At 32.8% G+C, this 21,277-nt stretch overlaps 2 protein-coding genes across 3 annotated transcripts; both read left to right on the top strand.

Annotated features, from left to right (window-relative positions):
* Positions 1 to 442: 442 nt before the first annotated feature.
* Positions 443 to 19,506, top strand: LOC109176147 ((-)-germacrene D synthase-like). Of its 2 annotated transcripts, none has more exons than XM_019325589.1 (7): positions 443 to 657; positions 1,023 to 1,302; positions 1,510 to 1,882; positions 1,981 to 2,199; positions 2,314 to 2,452; positions 2,597 to 2,848; positions 19,106 to 19,506. In XM_019325589.1, the coding sequence occupies exons 1-7, from the start codon at positions 523 to 525 to the stop codon at positions 19,196 to 19,198; spliced, it is 1,491 nt and encodes a 496-aa protein (XP_019181134.1). In that variant the 5' UTR covers positions 443 to 522; the 3' UTR covers positions 19,199 to 19,506. The 2 variants fall into 2 exon arrangements, with proteins under 2 accessions (XP_019181134.1, XP_019181133.1); XM_019325588.1 differs by lacking the exon at positions 19,106 to 19,506 and adding an exon at positions 3,004 to 3,452 and having other exon boundaries at positions 444 to 657.
* On the top strand, positions 9,093 to 14,763 carry LOC109176150 ((-)-germacrene D synthase-like). Its single transcript, XM_019325592.1, has 7 exons — positions 9,093 to 9,274; positions 11,612 to 11,891; positions 11,985 to 12,360; positions 12,459 to 12,677; positions 13,054 to 13,192; positions 13,849 to 14,100; positions 14,256 to 14,763. The coding sequence occupies exons 1-7, from the start codon at positions 9,137 to 9,139 to the stop codon at positions 14,565 to 14,567; spliced, it is 1,716 nt and encodes a 571-aa protein (XP_019181137.1). The 5' UTR covers positions 9,093 to 9,136; the 3' UTR covers positions 14,568 to 14,763.
* Positions 19,507 to 21,277: the final 1,771 nt, after the last annotated feature.

Below are 21,277 nucleotides of genomic sequence, written 5' to 3'. Positions count from 1 at the left end.
TATAGTGGCACGAAGGGGCTCTTCCATATGGGAGGTAATGAGTTTGACTCTTTGTGCTTCCAATTAAGCAAGTAGTTAATTATGACCAGATACTGCATTGTAACAGAGTCGGTAGTACTCAAAAAATATAGTAATTTGTTATATATGAAAATAAGCATCAATTATTTACAAAATTTAAATATTCTCTTTTATATTTATAAATATTTATTATTGAATATGTAATTAAGTATGCTTGTTTGTACTATTTCATAATCTCTTGTGGAATTAATATGGGATCATTAAGACTAGGCATTTATCATTTTCTCTCCTCACACATATATAATCGTACCATTAGTATATTCAAATTTGAGCCCATTACTTTCATCTCTATTAGTACCGAACTAAAATAAAATAAGGGGGAAATTTAGCTTTGCACACTTGAAATGGTACTATAAATTGAGAGGCACCTCGAAAGAAAAACATGCAAACCCTAGCACTACTTGTCTTAGATTGTTTGTTTCCTTTGTCCCCTTCTAACCGAAAATGGCTGCCATTAATAAACCATTATCTGTTCTTACATCAAACCGCCCTCAGTTGCATGAAGTTACTCGCCGTTCTGCCAATTATCATCCAAGCGTTTGGGGTGACCATTTCCTAGCCTATGCTTCTCATGAAAAGGTAACTAATTCACAAAATACTTCATTGAAAATAACTATTTGTTTTTAGGCTATATACACTAAGACTAGTATATATTTAAAAGAGTGCAATCAATATCTTCTGACATCCTCTCGGTCGAGTCCATTACATAGAATTTTTCAAGTACAGTGCGTTATTTGCGGGGTATTACCTAGGAGTGAGATTATATATAACGCTTAAAATATTAATTATGTTATATTTACAATTTTATTATAACTTATTTTTATTAGATTGGACCTATCATACGGGCAGAGATCCATGAGACGGTCTTACATGAGATAGATCAACCCATAATATAATAATTTGATAAAAGAAAAATGAGGTGTGTTTGTTGTATATATATACAGAAAGCAGAAGCACAAGAATGGCAAGAGCATCAACAACTGAAGGAAAAGGTGAAGAACATGCTTGTGGAAGCCCCATGCACTTCTTCCCAAAAAATGGAATTGATCAATAAGATCCAACGCTTAGGGGTGAGCTATCAATTTGAAAAGGAGATTGAAGCAACATTGCAACTCATATTCAATACCCACTATGAATTCAATGCCGAAAAATATGAAAACGATCTTTATACTGTCTCTTTGCGCTTTCGACTACTTAGACAACATGGCTATCATGCACCTTGCGGTAAGTGTGTAATTCAAAAGTATGTACTTAATTAATACGAGTGTTGAGCATATAATCATTAATGTGCAATTCAACTATTAGCTTAGGCTTTTAGTTGAGATGAAGCACATGTTTCAATTTGGTATCAGAGCCAACCAAAGGTCATGCTTCAATTGTACTTTGTATAAGGGATAATTAAAAAGAGAAGTGGGATCATGAATTTTGCAGGTGTGTTTGAAAACTTCACTGGATGTGATGGCAAGTTCAAGGAATCGTTGACCGACAATGTGCAAGCAATATTAGCTTTGTACGAGGCATCACATCTTAGAGTACACGGGGAGAAGATTTTAGATGAAGCACTCATTTTTACCACTTCTTACCTAAAATCCTTGTTACCAAACTTGACCGATCCTCTTAGATCTCAAGTCAATGAAGCATTGAAGAGGCCAATTTACAAAAGATTAACAAGGATAGAAGCAAGAAGATACATATCAATTTATGAAGTTGATGAAACTCATGATATTGTACTGTTGAAATTTGCAAAACTGGACTTCAACATGTTGCAGAAGGAACATCAGAGGGAGTTAGGCAATCTTACAAGGTAAAATATAGACCATCAAACAATTCCTGAATATGAATATTAAAAAGGGTTTTAGATCGATGGACTAACCTATTGTTTCTATATTCTCTATAACGTAGGTGGTGGAAGGGATTAAACGTCCCCAAAAATCTACCTTTTGCCCGGGACAGATTGGTGGAGTGCTACTTTTGGATGTTAGGAGTGTACTTTGAACCACAATACTCTTTTGCCAGAAGATTTCTTTTGAAAGTTATAGCAATGACTTCACTTATTGATGATATTTATGATGTCTACGGAACTCTTGACGAGCTCCACCTATTCACAGATGCAATCCAAAGGTTCTATAACTTTTATTATTATTTGATCATCCATAGCTTGGCTAATTGAGATTTAATTTTTTTCATCTCTGTTTTTTCTTCTCAATCATAGTGCTAATACACTTTGTCATGCAGATGGGATGCTGGTGTTGTAAATGAATTACCTGAATATATGAGAGTTTGCTATTTAGCTCTTCTTAATGTTTATGCTGAAATGGAGAAAGAGTTGGCAGTCAAAGGTGAATCATACCGTATCAGCTATGCAAAATATGAGGTACTTTGAGGTTCAATAATATACATTTTATGATATGATCAATATAAACTATATATGTCAAAGCTTATATTAAATTTTACAAATGTTGGAGGATATATATGATACTAATTACTTTTGGAACTTTAATTGTTGCTATGTTTTTAGATGAAAAAGTTAGTGGGAGCATATTATGAAGAAGCAAAGTGGTTTTATAATCGTTGTACTCCAAAGTTTGAGGAGTACATGAAGGTTGCACTTATAACGGGTGCTTATATGATGCTATCAACAACTTCTTTGGTAGGCATGCCAGAAGATTTTGTAACTAAAGAGGCGCTTGATTGGGTGTGTAAGGAGCCATTAATTATTCGAGCTGCATCAGTTATTTGTAGATTAATGGATGATATGGCTGGACATGAGGTAACAACAAAATTATAATTAATATCTATAAAATAAAGTTACATAGACTAAAAACTTTTACCAAAAATTTTCAATATCTGACGTGATAATAAAACTTTATTTATTCATTGGCTATTTGCACTTAATGTTGAATTTGCACTATTTGTGATGTATAGTTTGAGAAGCAAAGAGGACATCTAGATTCGGCTGTGGAAAGCTACATGAAACAATACGAAAAGTCTAAAGAAGAGACTTTTAACGAGTTTCATGAACGAGTCAACAATGCATGGAAAGATATTAATCAAGAATGTCTTAAGCCAACTGTTTTTCCCATGCCTATACTCATTCGAGTTGTCAACCTTGCAAGAGTTATAGATTTGTTGTATAAAGATGGAGATACATATACACATTCTACTACCGAGCTTAAAGCGGCCATTACCTCAGTGTTGATTGATCCAATCCCATATGAATCCCCAAAATAAAAATGAAAATGAATCTATCATCATATGTCTTGAAAGCAGTGATCGATGTTGCTTTATGCATGTTCCCTAGTAACTATCCATGTTGGATTTGTTAGAATTTCAGAATAAGAAATGCATCAGGTTAACAAAGGTGTTTGTATGTGGTTATTGTGGTGTATGAATTTTAATTTTATTACCCAATATTTTCAACTATCAAGTTTGTTAGCTATTGTAAGTCCATAAAAAACACAGAAAATATAAAACGAAAAACTAATAACCAAATTAATATAAAATGTACTAATTAAAATGATGTGTTTAGAGAGCTAGCTATAGCCCACAAATAGTAGCATAACCATACTTGTTTGAATTTATATTGAAGTTAACACAAGATAACTTTATTCAGATTTGAATAGAGGATGTGATGGTTCACATATTATTGGAGTACCAGAACATAATATGAATTTAGAAGGGAGACAACTCAAACTGGAAGAAAAAGACATTTAAACAAATTTTTTTCATTTCCAATTACTTTTATATCATTGTGCTTTTACCTCTGAAATTTAATTTAAAATTACAAATTTATATATTCATCATAATGTGAATTATTTGTGAAAAAATTTGAAAAAAACAACAAAATACATTTTAGGTGAATATTTGCGAAACTTAGTCAAATTAAAAAAATAAAACTACACAAATACAATTCATCTATTTGAAAATGATTTACTGATCGAGTTAAAACATTGGGCACAAGATTTCGCGCAAAGCGCGTAGAAAAAACTAGTATTAATTAATAAAACCAATTAATCTGTCATCTTAAATGGTTACTTTCCTTTTCTTTTCTTCTTCTTTTTTTTTTTTAATATGGTTATTTCAAAATAAAAAATTGTTTTTTTTTCCTCTTTTAATTTTCTTTGCAATGGTATAAAACAAAACAGAATTTCATTCATTTCTTTTATATTTGGAAAAAGTTAAATAGGGCCCTAAATTTTATTCAAAAACTCAATAAAGTCCCTGAACTTTTAAAAAATGTAATTAAACCCATCAACATATTATTTTGGGATATTGAAACCCAAAAACTTACTCCGTATTAGTGTCCTGCTATTATAGGTCACTAGGGCTTCAGCGACTATTCGGTGACACTCCGGCCATCTCCGAGCACTAACACTAGCGACGGTATGTCGTTGGTTGCCTTCCCCAGCAAAAGGTGACCAACTAGTCGCCTTCCCTATAGGCATGCAAGCCTGAGAGGTTAAACAATGCCGCAGATGCTTTGTCTCATCAGAATGAAGAGCTGGAATCGCCGGCAATATCCTTACCACTATGTATCAATTGGGTTGAATTGGGTAGAACTATTGCAAAGAATTCTAGCTTAAGTCCTATTGTACAGCAGCTTCACCTCGACTCGACAAGCCGACCTCCTTTTCAACTTCTTCAAGGGCGGTTTTATAAGGGACGCACTGTTCTACCAGCCACATCACCTTAGATTTCTCGTCTCTTGGAAGAATTTCACTCCACACCAATGGAAGGGCACTCAGGAGTTTATCGCACATACCGCCAACTAGCTGCCAATAATTAATGGAAGGGTATGATGAAGCGAACCCAACAATTCGTGGTAGAATGCTTGGTGTGTCATATTTAAATAGTTTTTTTTTTTTATATAAGTTTTTTTATTTTTTTATTAAAATATATATTATTAAAAAAAAACACAGACACAGCCACTGAAACGAACTACGATAGAGTGGGACATTGTTTCTCGAGGGGTGAGGCGACGAAGCGCCGGCCTCCGAAACGAACTGCGAGCAATCCACCGGCGGCTTGGGATGTTATATATATAAGTAAATAACATACGCACTTAATAATTTTTTTTCTCTACATTATATTTATAACATGTTTTATTTTGTGAGCTTTTATTATGAGTTATGAACTATAAAAATTATTTAACTTGATTAATTAATTTATATGAAAATATATTTTTGTGATTTCGTTATGAAAATTTTTTTAATATAATTTTTTGTTTTATGAATCATCTAGTCTATTTAATCTAAAAGTTTCCATTATGTGTCATTGTATTCAAATTACCCTAGAAAAATTTGAAATTTATATAGCTAAAAGACAAAATTATTTATAAATATTATATCAATATAGAATATGTGTGATTTATAATACATTTTTATTCGAACTATTTTATCTAATTAATTGTGTTTCATATTTTGTTATGAACATTTTTATCGCGGTTTGATCGAAGTATTTTGATTTCTCACCCCTAGTCAAAAAGATTTTTAGCTCTGATTTTAAATTATTTATTCGTTTTTATAAACTATAATTTTTTATTTATTAAGGCATTGATGCTGTTATTAATTATCTTGCATTTAGAAAAGCTCAAATTTTTTTCATGACTATTATTGTATATATATGTAAAATAGTTAATGATTGTAGTAAAAATAAGATGTGAACTCGGGTGTGTAATGTCGTCCTCAGGAGATTGGGTGTTATATATGACACGCAATATGCAATCGTAATAAACTAGGTACTAGCATAAGGAAACCAACAAGAAGCTAAGCAAATCATAATGAAATTAAGACTACGGTAACTAATCAAAATAACATGAACACATATGAACAAGATGTAAACACGAAATAAAGAAATAGGACTCAAGCTAGGGAGTATTATCTTCTAGATGCATAGCACAACCTAAGGATTGGGGAAAATCACACAACCAAGGAATAGAAGGGATGCACGTAGGAATCCTAGTTTATAAGTCACTCACGTGAGCAAATTAATAAGGATTAGATCAGAATAAGAAATTGCCCCACTCTCGTGGTGAATCAACTCCAAGTTCTTCAAGAACACAAAGCATCTAAAACCTCCAATTTCCTTCATTTTCATAGGAAAAGTCGGGTTTATGCAAGGAGTGGCTTGGAATCTTGACCCAACTCTCATTGAGGCCAAGAATCCTCCAAAACATGTCATAGAATGTGTACATCAAACATTAACAAGATATAAACACAACACCTTCACAAACACATGAACCCTATGTTAGAGTTCTTCCCCTTTTTTTGCAATAAGCACAAATCAAGCATCAAGATAGATAATACAACCCTAGCTCAAGCCCATAAACTAACTACTCATCATTAAATAGCATAAAGAGCACAAAAACACAAGTGTAAAGCATAAACATTGCAAGATAAAGAGATAAAATGAAGGAAACTTCACTAAGAAATGGATGGCAAATCTTGGAATCCAAGTGTTGAATCCTTGATTACAAGCTTGAAATATGTTGTGGAACCTAAATCTAAGCCTAATCTAACAGTAGAATATGTATGGAAGTGAAAGGAAATGTCAAGGGTTGGAACAAGGTCCAAAATCCATGTAGAAATGAGAGAAAACGGGGTTAAAAAAAGGCAGAACGGGTTAGGACGGCCTCTTGGATGGGCGTACGCCAGGCAGTACCATTTTTGGTGCATTTCCAGTGAACACTGGAATGGATGTACTGGCATGCGTACGGGCGTACGTCACCTGCTTCTTTTTTGAGATCTTGGATGGGCTGATGGATGGGGGTACGGGAGGCAGTACGATGCTCCTAGAACTTCCTAAGTGCATTCCAAACTCTTTGGTTGATCTCTTGGTCCAAGAATTGCTCGAATCTTTCTAAAAATCATTGAATTTCCTCACTTGTTGTGGATGATTACACCTTAAAATAAAACCAACATAACTTAGTCAAAATTCACACAAGTTTTTAAGCAATTCACAAATAAAATGAGTTCAAGAATGAGTAAAAATATAGACAAAAATACACTTATCAGTTAAAAACCTATTAACTTGTGAATCTTATTTAAGTTAAGATATTTGACATTGTAACTTTTTATCATCATCTGTCGAGATAAATTTTGTTGTCTAAAAATAAAATATGCCTTTTCCATTTTAATTCGTGGGACTGTTGAAGGGTGAAAGTACACAGGATGACAGGAAAATGGTTGGGGCTCTGCCACAACTAAGTTTCAAGTCTTATAAAAGATGGTTGATGCCCTGCCTCCACTAAGCTAAAAAAAAAAAACAAACAAACAAACTATATATCTTGCCTTAAGGGTGTGGGAGGTTACCCATCCGACGAAAGTAGTGGTCCCTTTACTACAAAAACCTTGAAAGTGTTAGTTATGGGCTCACCATTGCGTTAATTTTTAACGGGACCATGGGGTCCGATTCTTGTGATACTCAAAAATAAATAAATACATAATAACATTTAAAAAAAAAAAAAAAGCTTAGGTCTATCCTCGGCCACCATGCATGACCCTATTTACTATTCATTGGTCAAAACTATCTTTAAATTCTTTACTTTTTTTTGACATTTTAAAATTATATAAAATTTGATTTTTTTATTTAATAGTACTTTTAATGTTATTTAACTGAACTAGATACATAAAATGGGACGGAGGACAATTTATTCATCTTCTCCCAAAAGGTTAAATCCCAATCCTAAGGGCCCCACGCTCCAGTCCGACAGATATTTGGAAGGGACAATTTATTCATTCTCTCACACAATGTTGATGATTAGATTTTATTATAAAAAATCTGACCAATGACATCATATCGTTGTACGTTGCATGACATGAACGACACCCATGCATTACTGATATAACATGTGTCATAAGTTTTCGCACGTTATTAACATGATAAGATTCCTTAGAAACATGCCGCTCATCACTTTAAATTGAGGCTTCATTTTTATGAGGTCATAATCTCTGATTGGATACCCGGGTATTAAGAGCCTCTCATATGTCTATCCTTGCATATAATTGATCCAATAAGATCTTTTTAGAAAATAAAGGCTGTTCTCCATAGTAGATTATGTTTAGTATTGCTCTAAGACCTCCCACATTCAAACGGTTACCAAGTACTCCAAAGTAGGCAGACCACTTGTGCGCACCAGCATTTAGCCATGTCCGTTAAGTTTTACATTCTCTCAAAAGCTTTAGCCCTCCAAGTTAGGGGGCCCTTCACTTCCACTAGCTCTCTCTCTGATCTCTCTCTAGATAGACTCTTTCTCTCCCTTCTCTCTATAGGATCACACAAGAAGATTGAGACTCTTTCTCTCCCTTCTTTCTACAAGATCACACAAGAAGAATTATGAATAAAGAGATCCCTTTGAACTATTTCCTCTTGTCTACATACATTATTGTTCATACATACATTCTACATACGCGGGAATTACCCGTACCAGAACCTAAGACTTTTCTTATAGAAATTAATAAGTTATAAATAATAAATAGTTAATGGAATATCCGTTACTAAAGTTTATTCTAATTGAATTTAGGTTATTTAAGGGAAGGAAATAATATAATAGAGGCTAAATAGGAAAAATCATTAAAAAAAAATACTAAAATTAAAATATATGAACCATTCATTTTAAGAAACAATACTATGGATATTTTTTGTGTTTCAATAAATGGCCTAACATTATTGACTCTCATTTAAATTGTAGATGTAGAAATCCGACCAGTGGCATCATATATATTATTGTACGTAGCATGACATGATAGATACATGCAATTAATACTGATACGTACATAATATTCCTTTTTTTTTTTTTTTTTTTTTTTTTTTTTTTTTGTGGAAACAGTACGTAAGATTCCTTAAATTCCATCACGTTAAAATTGAGGTTTCATTTCTTTCAGGTCGCAATTAACGCACGATTAGATCAGACACAGGCTATTAAGAGCCTCTCATACGTGATACGTCTATCCTAAAATATTATAAATTGACTGGCAACTCCAGAGAACTAAATGTAAAACCTAATTTATAATTTATTTGTTCATATATTTCTGATATCCCCTTAGATTCTTGCCCAAAAATGGATGCCAATAGCAATCTACCGTTATCAGTTCTTATGTCAAACCAAACACAGCTGCATGAAGTTCGCCGTCGTTCTGCTGGTTTTCATCCAAGCATTTGGGGACACTATTTTCTACCTTATTCTACTCAAACCAAGGTAGGGTTTATATACTTTGACTAGTTAATAGCATTAGCGGATTGTAGAAAACTGTTAGGTAAATTAATTGTTAGCTGATAGCTGATTACATGCAAAATGACTTTCTCAAAAAAGCTTATTGAAAAAGCTACTTTTAGTTTTTTGAATTTTAACATTTTGGAGCAATAATTTGTTACAAAAAGCTAATTAATCAAACACTCATATTGATTGTTTAACCAAGTCAAACAGCTAATAGTGGTCAAATAAGTCAAAATTTGCTGATAGGCTAACTATGACAAATTATACTGTGGACTGCGGTCCACAATGCATTGTGATTCAGGCATCAAATATATACTACAGTTTCATTTCAATACAACTATAATATCATTTTGATATAACTACGGTTTCGTTGGACAATATACACTCAAATATGTGAAATTGTTATTCAGTTTCATTTCAACACAACTACAATATCATTTCAATTCAATTGCAGTTTTATTTGATCATAATATAATAAAAATAATACGTGAGACTGTCAGTTTATATACACTATAGTGTCTGCCGTTCTGGACCATGGTCCACAAAGCTTTATAGACCGCGGTTCACAGTATAATTGCTGGGGTAACTATTTTACCAAACAAGACTATACTCGAAATTGAAGTAGGTTATGTTTGGCAAACCTAGTTGAAAAGGTAGCTGAAACTCTGAAAGTTAAAAAGTAGTTGAAAGCTGGAAACTGAAGAGTTGTTAACTAGCTGATTATGCAAATGTTTGATAAAATTAGCTTTTTGATAAACTAATAAATGTAAAAAGACTAAAAAGGACATTTTTATAAAATTTAAATGATGTGATTATTATATTGTTTTTATATTATTAAATATATGAGATATATTTAATTTATTAAAAAAAGTTTTTGTTTTTATAATATATATGAGATATATATATTAAATTAAAACAAAAGAAAAAAGTTTTTAATCGATAAGGGTAAAGGATGTCATTTATTTATGAACGGACAATTGGAGTTAGAACTTTAAAGGAGTTGCTGGGTGAGGAAGAGTTGCCGGAGAAATGAATAAAAATACAGGAGAAGAGAAAAGGCCAAAAGGGTTTTAATTGGGAAGGGTAAAAGATGTTACTTATTTAAAATAATAAGGATAATGATTGAAAAATGTTAGGAAGCTCTTAGCTTGTTTTTGAAAAGGTGGTTCTGTTTGGCATAGCTTATTTAGGAGCTTATAGCTTATTTTAAGTTACTGATAAACTATAAGCTCTGTTTGGTAATGTTTCAAAATAAGCTTGTGAGCTTATTTTGGAATGCTACCCTAGGTAGCGTTTAAAAATAAGCTAGTAGCTTCTTAACTTTTTTTTCATCTTTGTCCTTATTATTTTAAAGAAATGACATCGTGTATCCTTTCCAATTAAAATTTTTTTCTCTTCTCCTTTATCTGCAATTTTCACCGCAATTATTATTATTATTATTATTATTATTATTATTATTATTATTAGATGAAGGAGATTCGCAACAATATTGCTACTTCATTATGGGATGCTAAATCATGATTATGCTAATAATTTTATTTTAAAATATTTATTTTTTTAAAGACAAAATGTTAAATTTTAATATGTAAACAAACTAATTTAAAATTTATGAAGATGTCCTTTTTTGTCTTTTTACAATTATCAACTTATAAAAAAGCTCATTTTACGAAACACTTTCGAGCATAACACCTAGCTTAACAGCTCTTTAATTTTCAGCTTCTACCTTAGGGGGCGTTTGGTTCACGGAATGTTAGATTACCTTACGAAATGTTAGACTGCTGAGAATATTAGATTGTTGGAAATGTTAGATTCATGTGTTTGGTTTAAAACTAAGATATGTAAATAAAACAACGATAATAAGATAAATTGATTAAAAAATACAAAGCCCAACATTAGTAATAAGACAAAACATTCCCTTCCAATAGCTAAAAACTTAATGCGGAGGTTATCTGACATTCCCTGGGAAAGTTATATAACCTGAACCAAACATGGGAATCTTATATTACCAAGCAAATATAACATTTGTTATCTTATATAACCTGAACCAAACGTCCCCCTATAGTTTTTCAGCTTTAAGCTCCTTTTAAGCTAGGTTGGCCAAACATAGCCTCTATCTAAGGTATTTTTTCAAAATAAGCTCTTATTTTAAGCTAATAACTTATTTTGATATTATTACCAAACAGAGCTTATATCTTATTAGTAGCTTAAAATATATAAATTCCAAAGTAAACCCTACCAAACAGAGCATAATATTTGTATACAGAACATTTTAATAATACTTTGGTAAAAAGAATGCGAGATGATATGATGTATATGCAGGAAGCAGATACACAAGAATGGCAAGAGCATCAACAACTAAAGGAAAAAGTAAAGAACATGCTTGTTGAAGCCCCACACATTTCTTCTCAAAAAATAGACTTGATCAACAAGATCCAACGCTTGGGAGTAAGCTATCAATTTGAAAAGGAGATTGAAGCAACATTGCAACTCATATTCAGGAGCTACTATGAATCGAATATCCAACAAGATGAGAATGATCTTTATATTGTTTCGTTGCGCTTTCGACTACTTAGACAACATGGCTATCATGCACCTTGCAGTAAGTGTATAATTCAAAAGTATGCACTTAATTAATACGAGTACTCCGTATGAGGGATAATTGAATAGAGAGGTGGGATCATGAATATTGCAGGTGCGTTCGAAAACTTCACTGCATGTGATGGCAAGTTCAAGGAATCGTTGTTGACCGACAATGTGCAAGCAATATTAGCTTTGTACGAGGCATCACATCTTAGAGTACACCGGGAAAAGATTTTAGATGAAGCACTCATATTTACCACTTCTTACTTAAAATCCTTGTTACCAAACTTGACTGATCCTCTTAGATCTCAAGTCAATGAAGCATTGAAGAGGCCAATTTACAAAAGATTAACAAGGATAGAAGCAAGAAGATACATATCAATTTATGAAGTTGATGAAACTCATGATATTGTACTGTTGAAATTTGCGAAATTGGACTTCAACATGCTGCAGAAGGAACATCAGAGGGAGTTAGGCAATCTTACAAGGTAAAATATAGACCATCAAACAATTCCTAAATATGAATATTAAAAAGGGTTTTAGATCGATGGACTAACCTATTGTTTCTATATTCTCTATAACATAGGTGGTGGAAGGGATTAAATGTCCCCAAAAATCTACCTTTTGTCCGGGACAGATTGGTGGAGTGCTACTTTTGGATGTTAGGAGTGTACTTTGAACCACAATACTCTTTTGCCAGAAGATTTCTTTTGAAAGTTATAGCAATGACTTCACTTATTGATGATATTTATGATGTCTATGGAACTCTTGACGAGCTCCACCTATTCACAGATGCAATCCAAAGGTTCAATAACTTTTATTTTTATTTGTTGGAAACCAAGATACTTCACAGGCTTACATCTCTACAGGAAATTCTCAAACAAAGCAACTTGAGAATTTCATTCATCTTCTTGTATTCCATAAGATTAAATCTTGAACCTTGTTGCTTTTATAGAGGGAGATTTAAAGCTTATAGGAAAGTGATTACACGAAGATATCAAATGATCAAGTTTTTGTTCCCTGATGTATTCTGTATTTTCTTGTTGTATCTCAAATGTATTACAGATTTCAAGCCCTTTTTCTAACATTATTTGATCATCCATAGCTTGGCTAATTGAGATTTAATTTTCATCTCTGTTTTTTCTTCTCAATCATAGTGTTGATACACTTTTGTCATGCAGATGGGATGCTGGTGTTGTAAATGAATTACCTGAATATATGAGAGTTTGTTATGTCGCTCTTCTTAATGTTTATGCTGAAATGGAGAAAGAGTTGGCTGGCAAAGGCGAATCATACCGCATCAACTATGCAAAATATGAGGTACTATTTTATGATATACATTTTATGATATGATCAATATAAACTATATATATATGTTAAAGCTTATATTAAATCACCAAGTGGCTTGTAGTCCACTGGTATTGGATTGCTCCCCTTGGTGGGAAGTGATGGGTTTGAACTTTGGTTGAGGCAATTAGTGTGTATATGTAGGGTATTCCCCTTCCTTATACTAAAAAAAAAAAGGAAAAATTGTAATTTATGCTCCTCTATAATATGGCAATTATTAATGTCACCCCTGAATTATTAGTGATGTAATTTATGCCCCTCTATAATATGTCAATTATTAATGTCACCCCTGAATTATTAGTGATGTAAATGTTGTCTATCAATTTTCAAAACGATACATATATTGTCCCTCCCAAGTGTAAATGTTGCCCCTCAATTTTCAAAATGGTACATACATTGCCCCTCCTGTACCGTACGAGAGGGGCAATATATGTACCGTTTTGAAAATTGAATGGCAACATTTACACCACTAATAATTCAAGGATGACATTGATAATTGACATACTATGGTGGGGTATAAATTACAATTTCCCCAAAAAAAAAAGAAGCTTATATTAAATTTTACAAATGTTGGAGGATATATATGATATTAATTACTTTTGGAACTTTAATTGTTGCTATGTTTTTAGATGAAAAAGTTAGTGGGAGCATATTATGAAGAAGCAAAGTGGTTTTATAATCGTTGTACTCCAAAGTTTGAGGAGTACATGAAGGTTGCACTTATAACGGGTGCTTATATGATGCTATCAACAACTTCTTTGGTAGGCATGCAAGAAGATTTTGTAACTAAAGAGGCGCTTGATTGGGTGTGTAAGGAGCCATTAATTACTCGAGCTGCATCAGTTATTTGTAGATTAATGGATGATATGGCTGGGCATGAGGTAACAATAAAATTATAACTAATATCTATAAAATAAAGTTACATAGGCTAAAAATTTTTACCAAAATTTTTCAATATCTGAAGTGATAATAAAACTTTATTTATTCATTGGCTATTTGCACTTAATGTTGAATTTGCACTATTTGTGATGTATAGTTTGAGCAGCAAAGAGGGCATGTAGATTCGGCTGTGGAAAGCTACATGAAACAATACAAAAAGTCTAAAGAAGAGACTTTTAACGAGTTTCATGAACGAGTCAACAACGCATGGAAAGACATTAATCAAGAATGTCTTAAGCCAACTGTTTTTCCCATGCCTATACTCATCCGAGTTGTCAACCTTGCAAGAGTTATAGATTTGTTGTATAAAGATGGAGATACATATACACATTCCACTACCGAGCTTAAAGCAGCCATTACCTCAGTGTTGATTGATCCAATCCCATATGAATCTTCATCTTCAAAATAAAAATGAAAATGAATCTACCATCATATATCTTGAAAGCGGTGATCGATGTTGCTTTATGCATGTTCCCTAGTAACTTTCAAGGTTGGATTTGTAGGAATTTCAAAATAAGACATGTATCCTATTAACAAAGGTGTTTGTATGTGGTTATTGTGGTGTATGAATTTTAATTTTATTACCCAATATTTTCATCTATCAAGTTTGTTAGCTATTGTAAGTCCATAAAAAACACAGAAAATATAAAACGAAAAACTAATAACCAAATTAATATAAAATTTGCCAAGCACCTTGTGCTCACACCTCTGTGACTCCTCTTTAAAGAAAATCACAGGATCGAACCCCGGTAGTGGGGAATTAGCTATTTGGACTGCAATAAATAAAAAATAATAGAAATGGGGAATTAACTCTTTGGACTGCAATAGATAGAGAAATAATAGAACAGATATTATCTTCTAATAGAGTTAATAGTGTTCAAAAAATTAATATAAAATCTACTAATTTATATTAATTAATAAAACCAATCTGTCATCTTAAATGGTTACTTTCCTCTTCTTTTTTTTTTTTTCTTTTTTTTTTTTTTTCATCGCTAAGCCAATGGACATATCGATTGAGGCAAATTATTGTATGGAACAAGGTCCACACAATGTTACATGGACTATAACAAAAAGTATATTATTTTTGTATTGAGTGTACATTATACAATATAATGTACACTCAGTACAAAAATAATGTACATCCCCTGAATACAATATGCATTATTTTTGTATTGAATGTACATTATTTTTGTATTGAATGTACATTATTTTACAGTATACAAAATATGGTTCACACAACTTGTATGGATCATGGTCCACACAATAATGATGGGTTTACTAGCTAATTATATCGGAGGGTCAAATCCAAAATAACAGCCAAAAAAAAAAAATCGACTACTTATCAAAGACTCAATAATCTTGAATATGATTGTGTTGTTGTAATTTTTCTTATTTCATCAACAATTTTAGTTCAAAATAAAGAATTTTTTCCTCTTTTAATTTTTTTTTTTGCAATATTGGTATAAAACAAAATAGTATTTCATTGGCTTCTCTTATATTTGGAAAAAAGGCCAAATAGACCCCTAAATTTTATTCAAAAGTCAATAAGGCTCCTGAACTTAGAAAAAGTGCAATTAAACCCATCAACATGTTATTTGGGACATTAAAGTCCAAAAACTGATTAGTGTCCTATTATTATAGGTCAGTAAGCTAGGATTTCAACGACTATCTGACGACACTCCAGCCATTTTCGTGCAATAACACTGGCGACGATATGCTGCTGGTTGCCTTCCCCATCAAAAGGTGACCAACTGATCGCCTTCCCGATAAGCATGCAAGCTGGCCTGAGAAGTTAAACAATGCCGCAAATGCTTTGTCTCATCAGAATGAAGAGCTGGAATTGTCGGTAGTATCTTTACCACTATGGATCAATTGGGTTAAATTATATTGGGTACAACTATTGCCAAGGATTCTAGCATAAGTCCTATTGTATAGCAGCTTCGCCTGGACTCGACAAACCGACCTCATTTTAAACTTCTTTCAGCGCCAAGTCTCGAGGTGGCATATTTGCAAAAGAAATACTCCGTAGTTCGTTTACACAAGATGAATACAAAGAGATTGAGACTCAGCCTTTCTTAGTATTTTTTTGACATAATTTTTTTTTACAAATGGGGTACGGTGCCAAGTTGCGTATGAGTACTACCTACCACTCTCAAACAGATTGTCAATCTCAATTGATGCCTTGAGTAATACTTACAGTGTATGACCTTCGAGCAACCGAAGCAATATAATGGGGATGCTTCATCCATTGGGCCAAATACTGGTACAATACCTCTTTTCTTAGTGTTCCTCGCATTATCCCATTCTAAATGGTGTATGAATGGTCCCCACCAACCTTGCAACAACCCGAGGAATTTAAAGTTGAGGCAGTAAATGATCGAAGAACATGCTGATATGATAATTTCATTACAACTTAGAAAAAGCTCAAAATCAAATGACGTAGCAAATGCCAAGAGATGTGAGCTTGAATTTCTTGAAGGAGACAAAGTAGGGGGAGATGATGGTGTATTATCCTGAAACTAAATGGAGAAAGGATAAATATAAAAGTGATGAATCATCACCAACGATTTGGGTGGCTGAAAGAACATGGTTTTCTTCAATTCAGTCTTGAAAAAGACAATTGTCCAGGTGGCAATTTGAAGTCTTATAAAAGATGGTTGATGCCCTGCCTCGACTAAGCTAAAAGAAAAACAAAAAATAACAAACTATCTTGCCTTAAGGGTGTGGGAGGTTACCCATCCGACAAAAGTGGTGGTCCCTTTACTACAAAAATCTTGAAAGTGTTGATTAGGGGCTCACCATTGCGTGAATTTTTAACGGGACCATGGGGTCCGACTCTTGCAATACTAAACGAGCAGTGGATTTCTTTTGAGAATATTAGAAATTTGCTTGATGGCATCCTTGGCGCACCTATATTGGGTCCAAATCATAGCAATTCGATTTAAAATTCTATAATTTGCCTTGATGTAAACCATGAAGGGGGTTTAAAAAATTAAAAAAAAAAAAAAAAAAAACAAAATCAAGGAGAAAGGGGAGTAGGGTTGAGTTTTGTCTGAGTCCAGGGCCCGATCTACTCAAGTCCGGCCCTTATAGGTGCAATAATAAATAAATAATCAAAAATAAATAAATACATAATAACATTTATATATAAAAAAAAAAAAAAAAAAAAAAAAAAAAAAAAGCTGAGGTCCATCCTCGGCCACCATGCATGATCTTATTTACTATTAATTGGTCAAAACTATCTTTACATTCTTTACCTTTTTTGACATTTTAAAAATATTTAAAATTTAATTTTTTATTTAATAATGCTTTTAATGTAATTTAACCGAACTAGATATATAAAATAAGACGGAGTACAATTTATTCATCCTCTCACACAATGTTGATGATTTCATTTTATTATAAAAAATCTGACCAAGGACATCATATCGTTGTACGTTGCATGACATGAACGACACCCATCCCATTACTGATAACATGTGTCATAAGTTTTCGCACGTTATTAACATGTTAAGATTCCTTAGAAACGTGCCTTTCATCACTTTAAATTGAGGCTTCAATTTTTCTGAGGTCATAATCTCTGATTGGATACCCGGGTATTAAGAGCCTCTCATATGTCTTTCCTTGCATATAATTGATCCAATAAGATCTTTTTAGAAAATAAAAGGTGTTCTGAATTCTGATCTCCAAAGTAGATTATGTTTAGTATTACTCTAAGACCTCCCACATTCAAACGATTACCAAGTACTATAAATTGAAAGGCAACTCCAGAGAATTAGATATATCTAAAACCTTCAACCAATATATAATTATTTTTTAAGGTATAACATTTATTTTTGTCCGAGAGTCAAATCTAGCATCCTACTATTAAAAAAATAAATAAATTAGGTTTTAATTAGCTATTAATCATAGCTTTTTGCGTAATAATAAGTACTTGATCTGAAAATTAGCACATAATAATTTATAATTTATATTAAAGGCTCAAGGCTAAAGGTTTCTATGGTAATAATACTTTAGCTAGTACATGAAAATTAACAAGTCTTGTACTACTTGTATATTGGCGCAGGTGGAAGTGGATGCACCGGAATGGCAAGAGCATCAACATCTAAGGGAAAAGGTGAAGATCAGAACATGATTATGGAAGCCCAACACACTACATCCCAAAAATTGGACTTGATTAATAAGATCCAACGCTTAGGAGTGTGTTATCAATTTCAAAAGGAGATTGAAGCTACCTTACAACACATATTTGAGAACTATGATGAATTCAATGGCGAAGAACATGAGAACAATCTTTACGTTGTCTCACTGGGCTTTCGATTACTTAGACAAGAATTTGAGGAGTACATGAAGCTTGCAACTGAAACGTGTGGTGTAAAGGATGTCAACAATAACTTCTCTAGTAGGCATGCAAGAAGATTTTGTAACAAAAGAGGTATTTGATTGGTTGAGTAAGGAGTCATTAATTGTTCGAGCTACATCCATTATTTGCAGATTAATGGATGATATGGCTGGCCATGAGGTAATACCAACAAAACTACTATTTATGACTAACTCGATTAATAATTGTGAGCCAATAATTGTTTATTTAAAAAAGATATATGTAAGGTCCATATCCATACATTAATTATCACAATTTTCACAATAGTTAGTGGGGTCCAACCTAAATAAAAGTAGTCTTGTTATTATATGTAGTCTCTCTCCCTCTTTTTAACTCTATGGACCACAAACTTCTTAAGGTAGCAAAGATTAAAGTAATATGATTTTTTTTTTTTTTTTTAAGTGAAGGTAGTCTACATTAGGAAGTTTGGGTTAAGAAAGGGTAAATTGGAATACATATAAAAAAAAAGTTATTGGCATTTAAATTGAAAAAGTGAACAATATATTTATATATTAATAAAATGAGATGGAGAAACTAACATTCGATATGTATTGTTTTATGTATAGTTTGAGCAGCAACGAGGGCACATGGCATCTTCTGTGGAATGCTACATGAAACAATATGTGAAATCGAAAAAAGATACCTACAACGAATTGTAAAAACAAGTCATTGATGCATGGAAAGACACCAACCAAGAATGTCTTAAACCTAGTGTTGTACATATGCCAATACTCACTAGACTCCTCAACTTCTCAAGAGTAATAGATTCGCTATATGTTGATGGAGATTCATATACACATTCCAAAACCATGTTGAAAGGCTTCATTACCTCATTGTTGGTTGATCCCGTCCTATAAATTCAAAAAAGAAAGATTGTACGATAGCTTGAATATGATAGTGCGGTGTTGCTTTAATAATATTTCTTGTTTTATGTGCAATTATGGTTCAAAATAAAGAGTGAATGTAATATTTAAGTTTTTTTTTTTTTTTTTTTTTTTTTTTTTTTTTGCGAAGAGGACATACTGACATAGGACCCCGGTGGTCCATTTTATTGGATAAGTCTTGATCCAATGGGTGAAGAAAGAGGCCTCACTACTGGAAATTCTGAAATTTCCGATCACGTGAAAGTGATCTTAAATCAAGTGGAAAGCCTTGTTCCGACCACTTTTAGTATCCGGAAAAACCCTTGTTGCTATTTCCGACCACTTTTTGCTTTCACCTTGATTTAAGATCACTTTTAGGTGGTCGAAAATTCAATAATTTCTAGTAGTGCCTGGATCAAAATAATATAAGATGTGCTACCATATGGTTCAGACCCATAACCTCAAACATAAAAACACAAGCACTAACCGCTCAAGCAACTCAATCTTGTGTACTAAAGGGCAGGAAGCACCACATATGCATGTGAGTGCATTGGAAGCAAAGTAGTGGGGGGACACGTGTGTAGCCAAATATGAAGGTTGCCCGATATCGTTCATTTGTCATCCATCTGTGAGTCCTTCAGTAATGTAAATAGGGTGTCTTCCCTCCCCTTAAAAATCATCCCTTGGCTAACCAAATCTCTTTTGGTTTATTAGTCAGAGTCTCCTCCTTTCTGTTGGCACGCTAGCTTTCGATTCCTAGCAAAAACATTATTGTTTCTGTTTCATTATTAGGGCTATAATTTTTATTATATATGTATTCTTTGGGCCAATATCTCGGACTTTTTACGTACTATTTTGGGCCTAGTGCCCCGAGCAACAATACTACTATTTTTCTACCTTCATTTTGTACCTTTATACCCGATTTATGGTAGACGCGATTCCAACAAAACCATCAAGTTGTTTGGGTAAGTTCATTAGTTACTATTGCACTTAAAAAAGTATACTAATGGATTAATATATTAGATAGATATGAATCGCGTAGATTAGATGGACCGACCACATTACATTAACAATTCTTTGGTGTCTAATTGTTTACTAAGTCTAAACTTTATTCAAAAAGAAAAAAAATTATTCAACATAAAAATATACGTTAAAAAAAAGTTGCTTTAATTTTTATGTGGTAGCATCGTATCATTTCCAATTGAGCCCTACAAGTAGTTCAATTGGTTTTCAATTTGAATATTACACTCAAGAATGCATGATCGGATTCTGATAGTTTTGGTATGAAAGTTTCATCTTTTTGTAAAATTAACTCCTTCTGAGCAGCAAGCACTAGTACTTACAGCGATGGAAGTTGGCTCATCCACAATTCATGTTGGGCCTTAGGAAGTTGACACCACTAAAGTTATAATTTTTGTCTGGATAAAGAAAATTCACAATTACTATTCGAAAGTATGTATTGGATAAATCTTGCTCTAATGAAATAATTCACAAATCACATATAAGAGATAAATCACACTAAGAAGACCTTATTCTCACACCACGTTGAGGAAATTGTTTTATTATCAAATCCGTCCAAAAACATCAAATCGTTGTACGTTAGATTCATGACATGGTACATCAATGATAACATAATACGTATGATTGCTTATAAAGTTGCCATCACGTTAAATTGATGTTTTATTGTTGGGAAAAAAAATAGCACATAACATTTTAAGGGGTTATACTGTGGTACAAATATATGTAGGACTCCTTTTTAATTTGGGTCAAGTCAAAGTGAATTCGAGTTTTTCTAAGAAAGAAATCAATATACGCTAAAAATGGATTATGGGTGAATGGGAAATTGAGTCTCAAAGTAGACTCATTTGAGAGAAT

This window comes from Ipomoea nil, unplaced genomic scaffold, assembly GCF_001879475.1.
Source record: "Ipomoea nil cultivar Tokyo-kokei standard unplaced genomic scaffold, Asagao_1.1 scaffold0688, whole genome shotgun sequence".
Classification (NCBI taxonomy): Eukaryota; Viridiplantae; Streptophyta; class Magnoliopsida; order Solanales; family Convolvulaceae; genus Ipomoea; species Ipomoea nil.
Note: the sequence above shows the minus strand (reverse complement) of the source record. Positions and strands in the feature narration are given on the sequence as shown.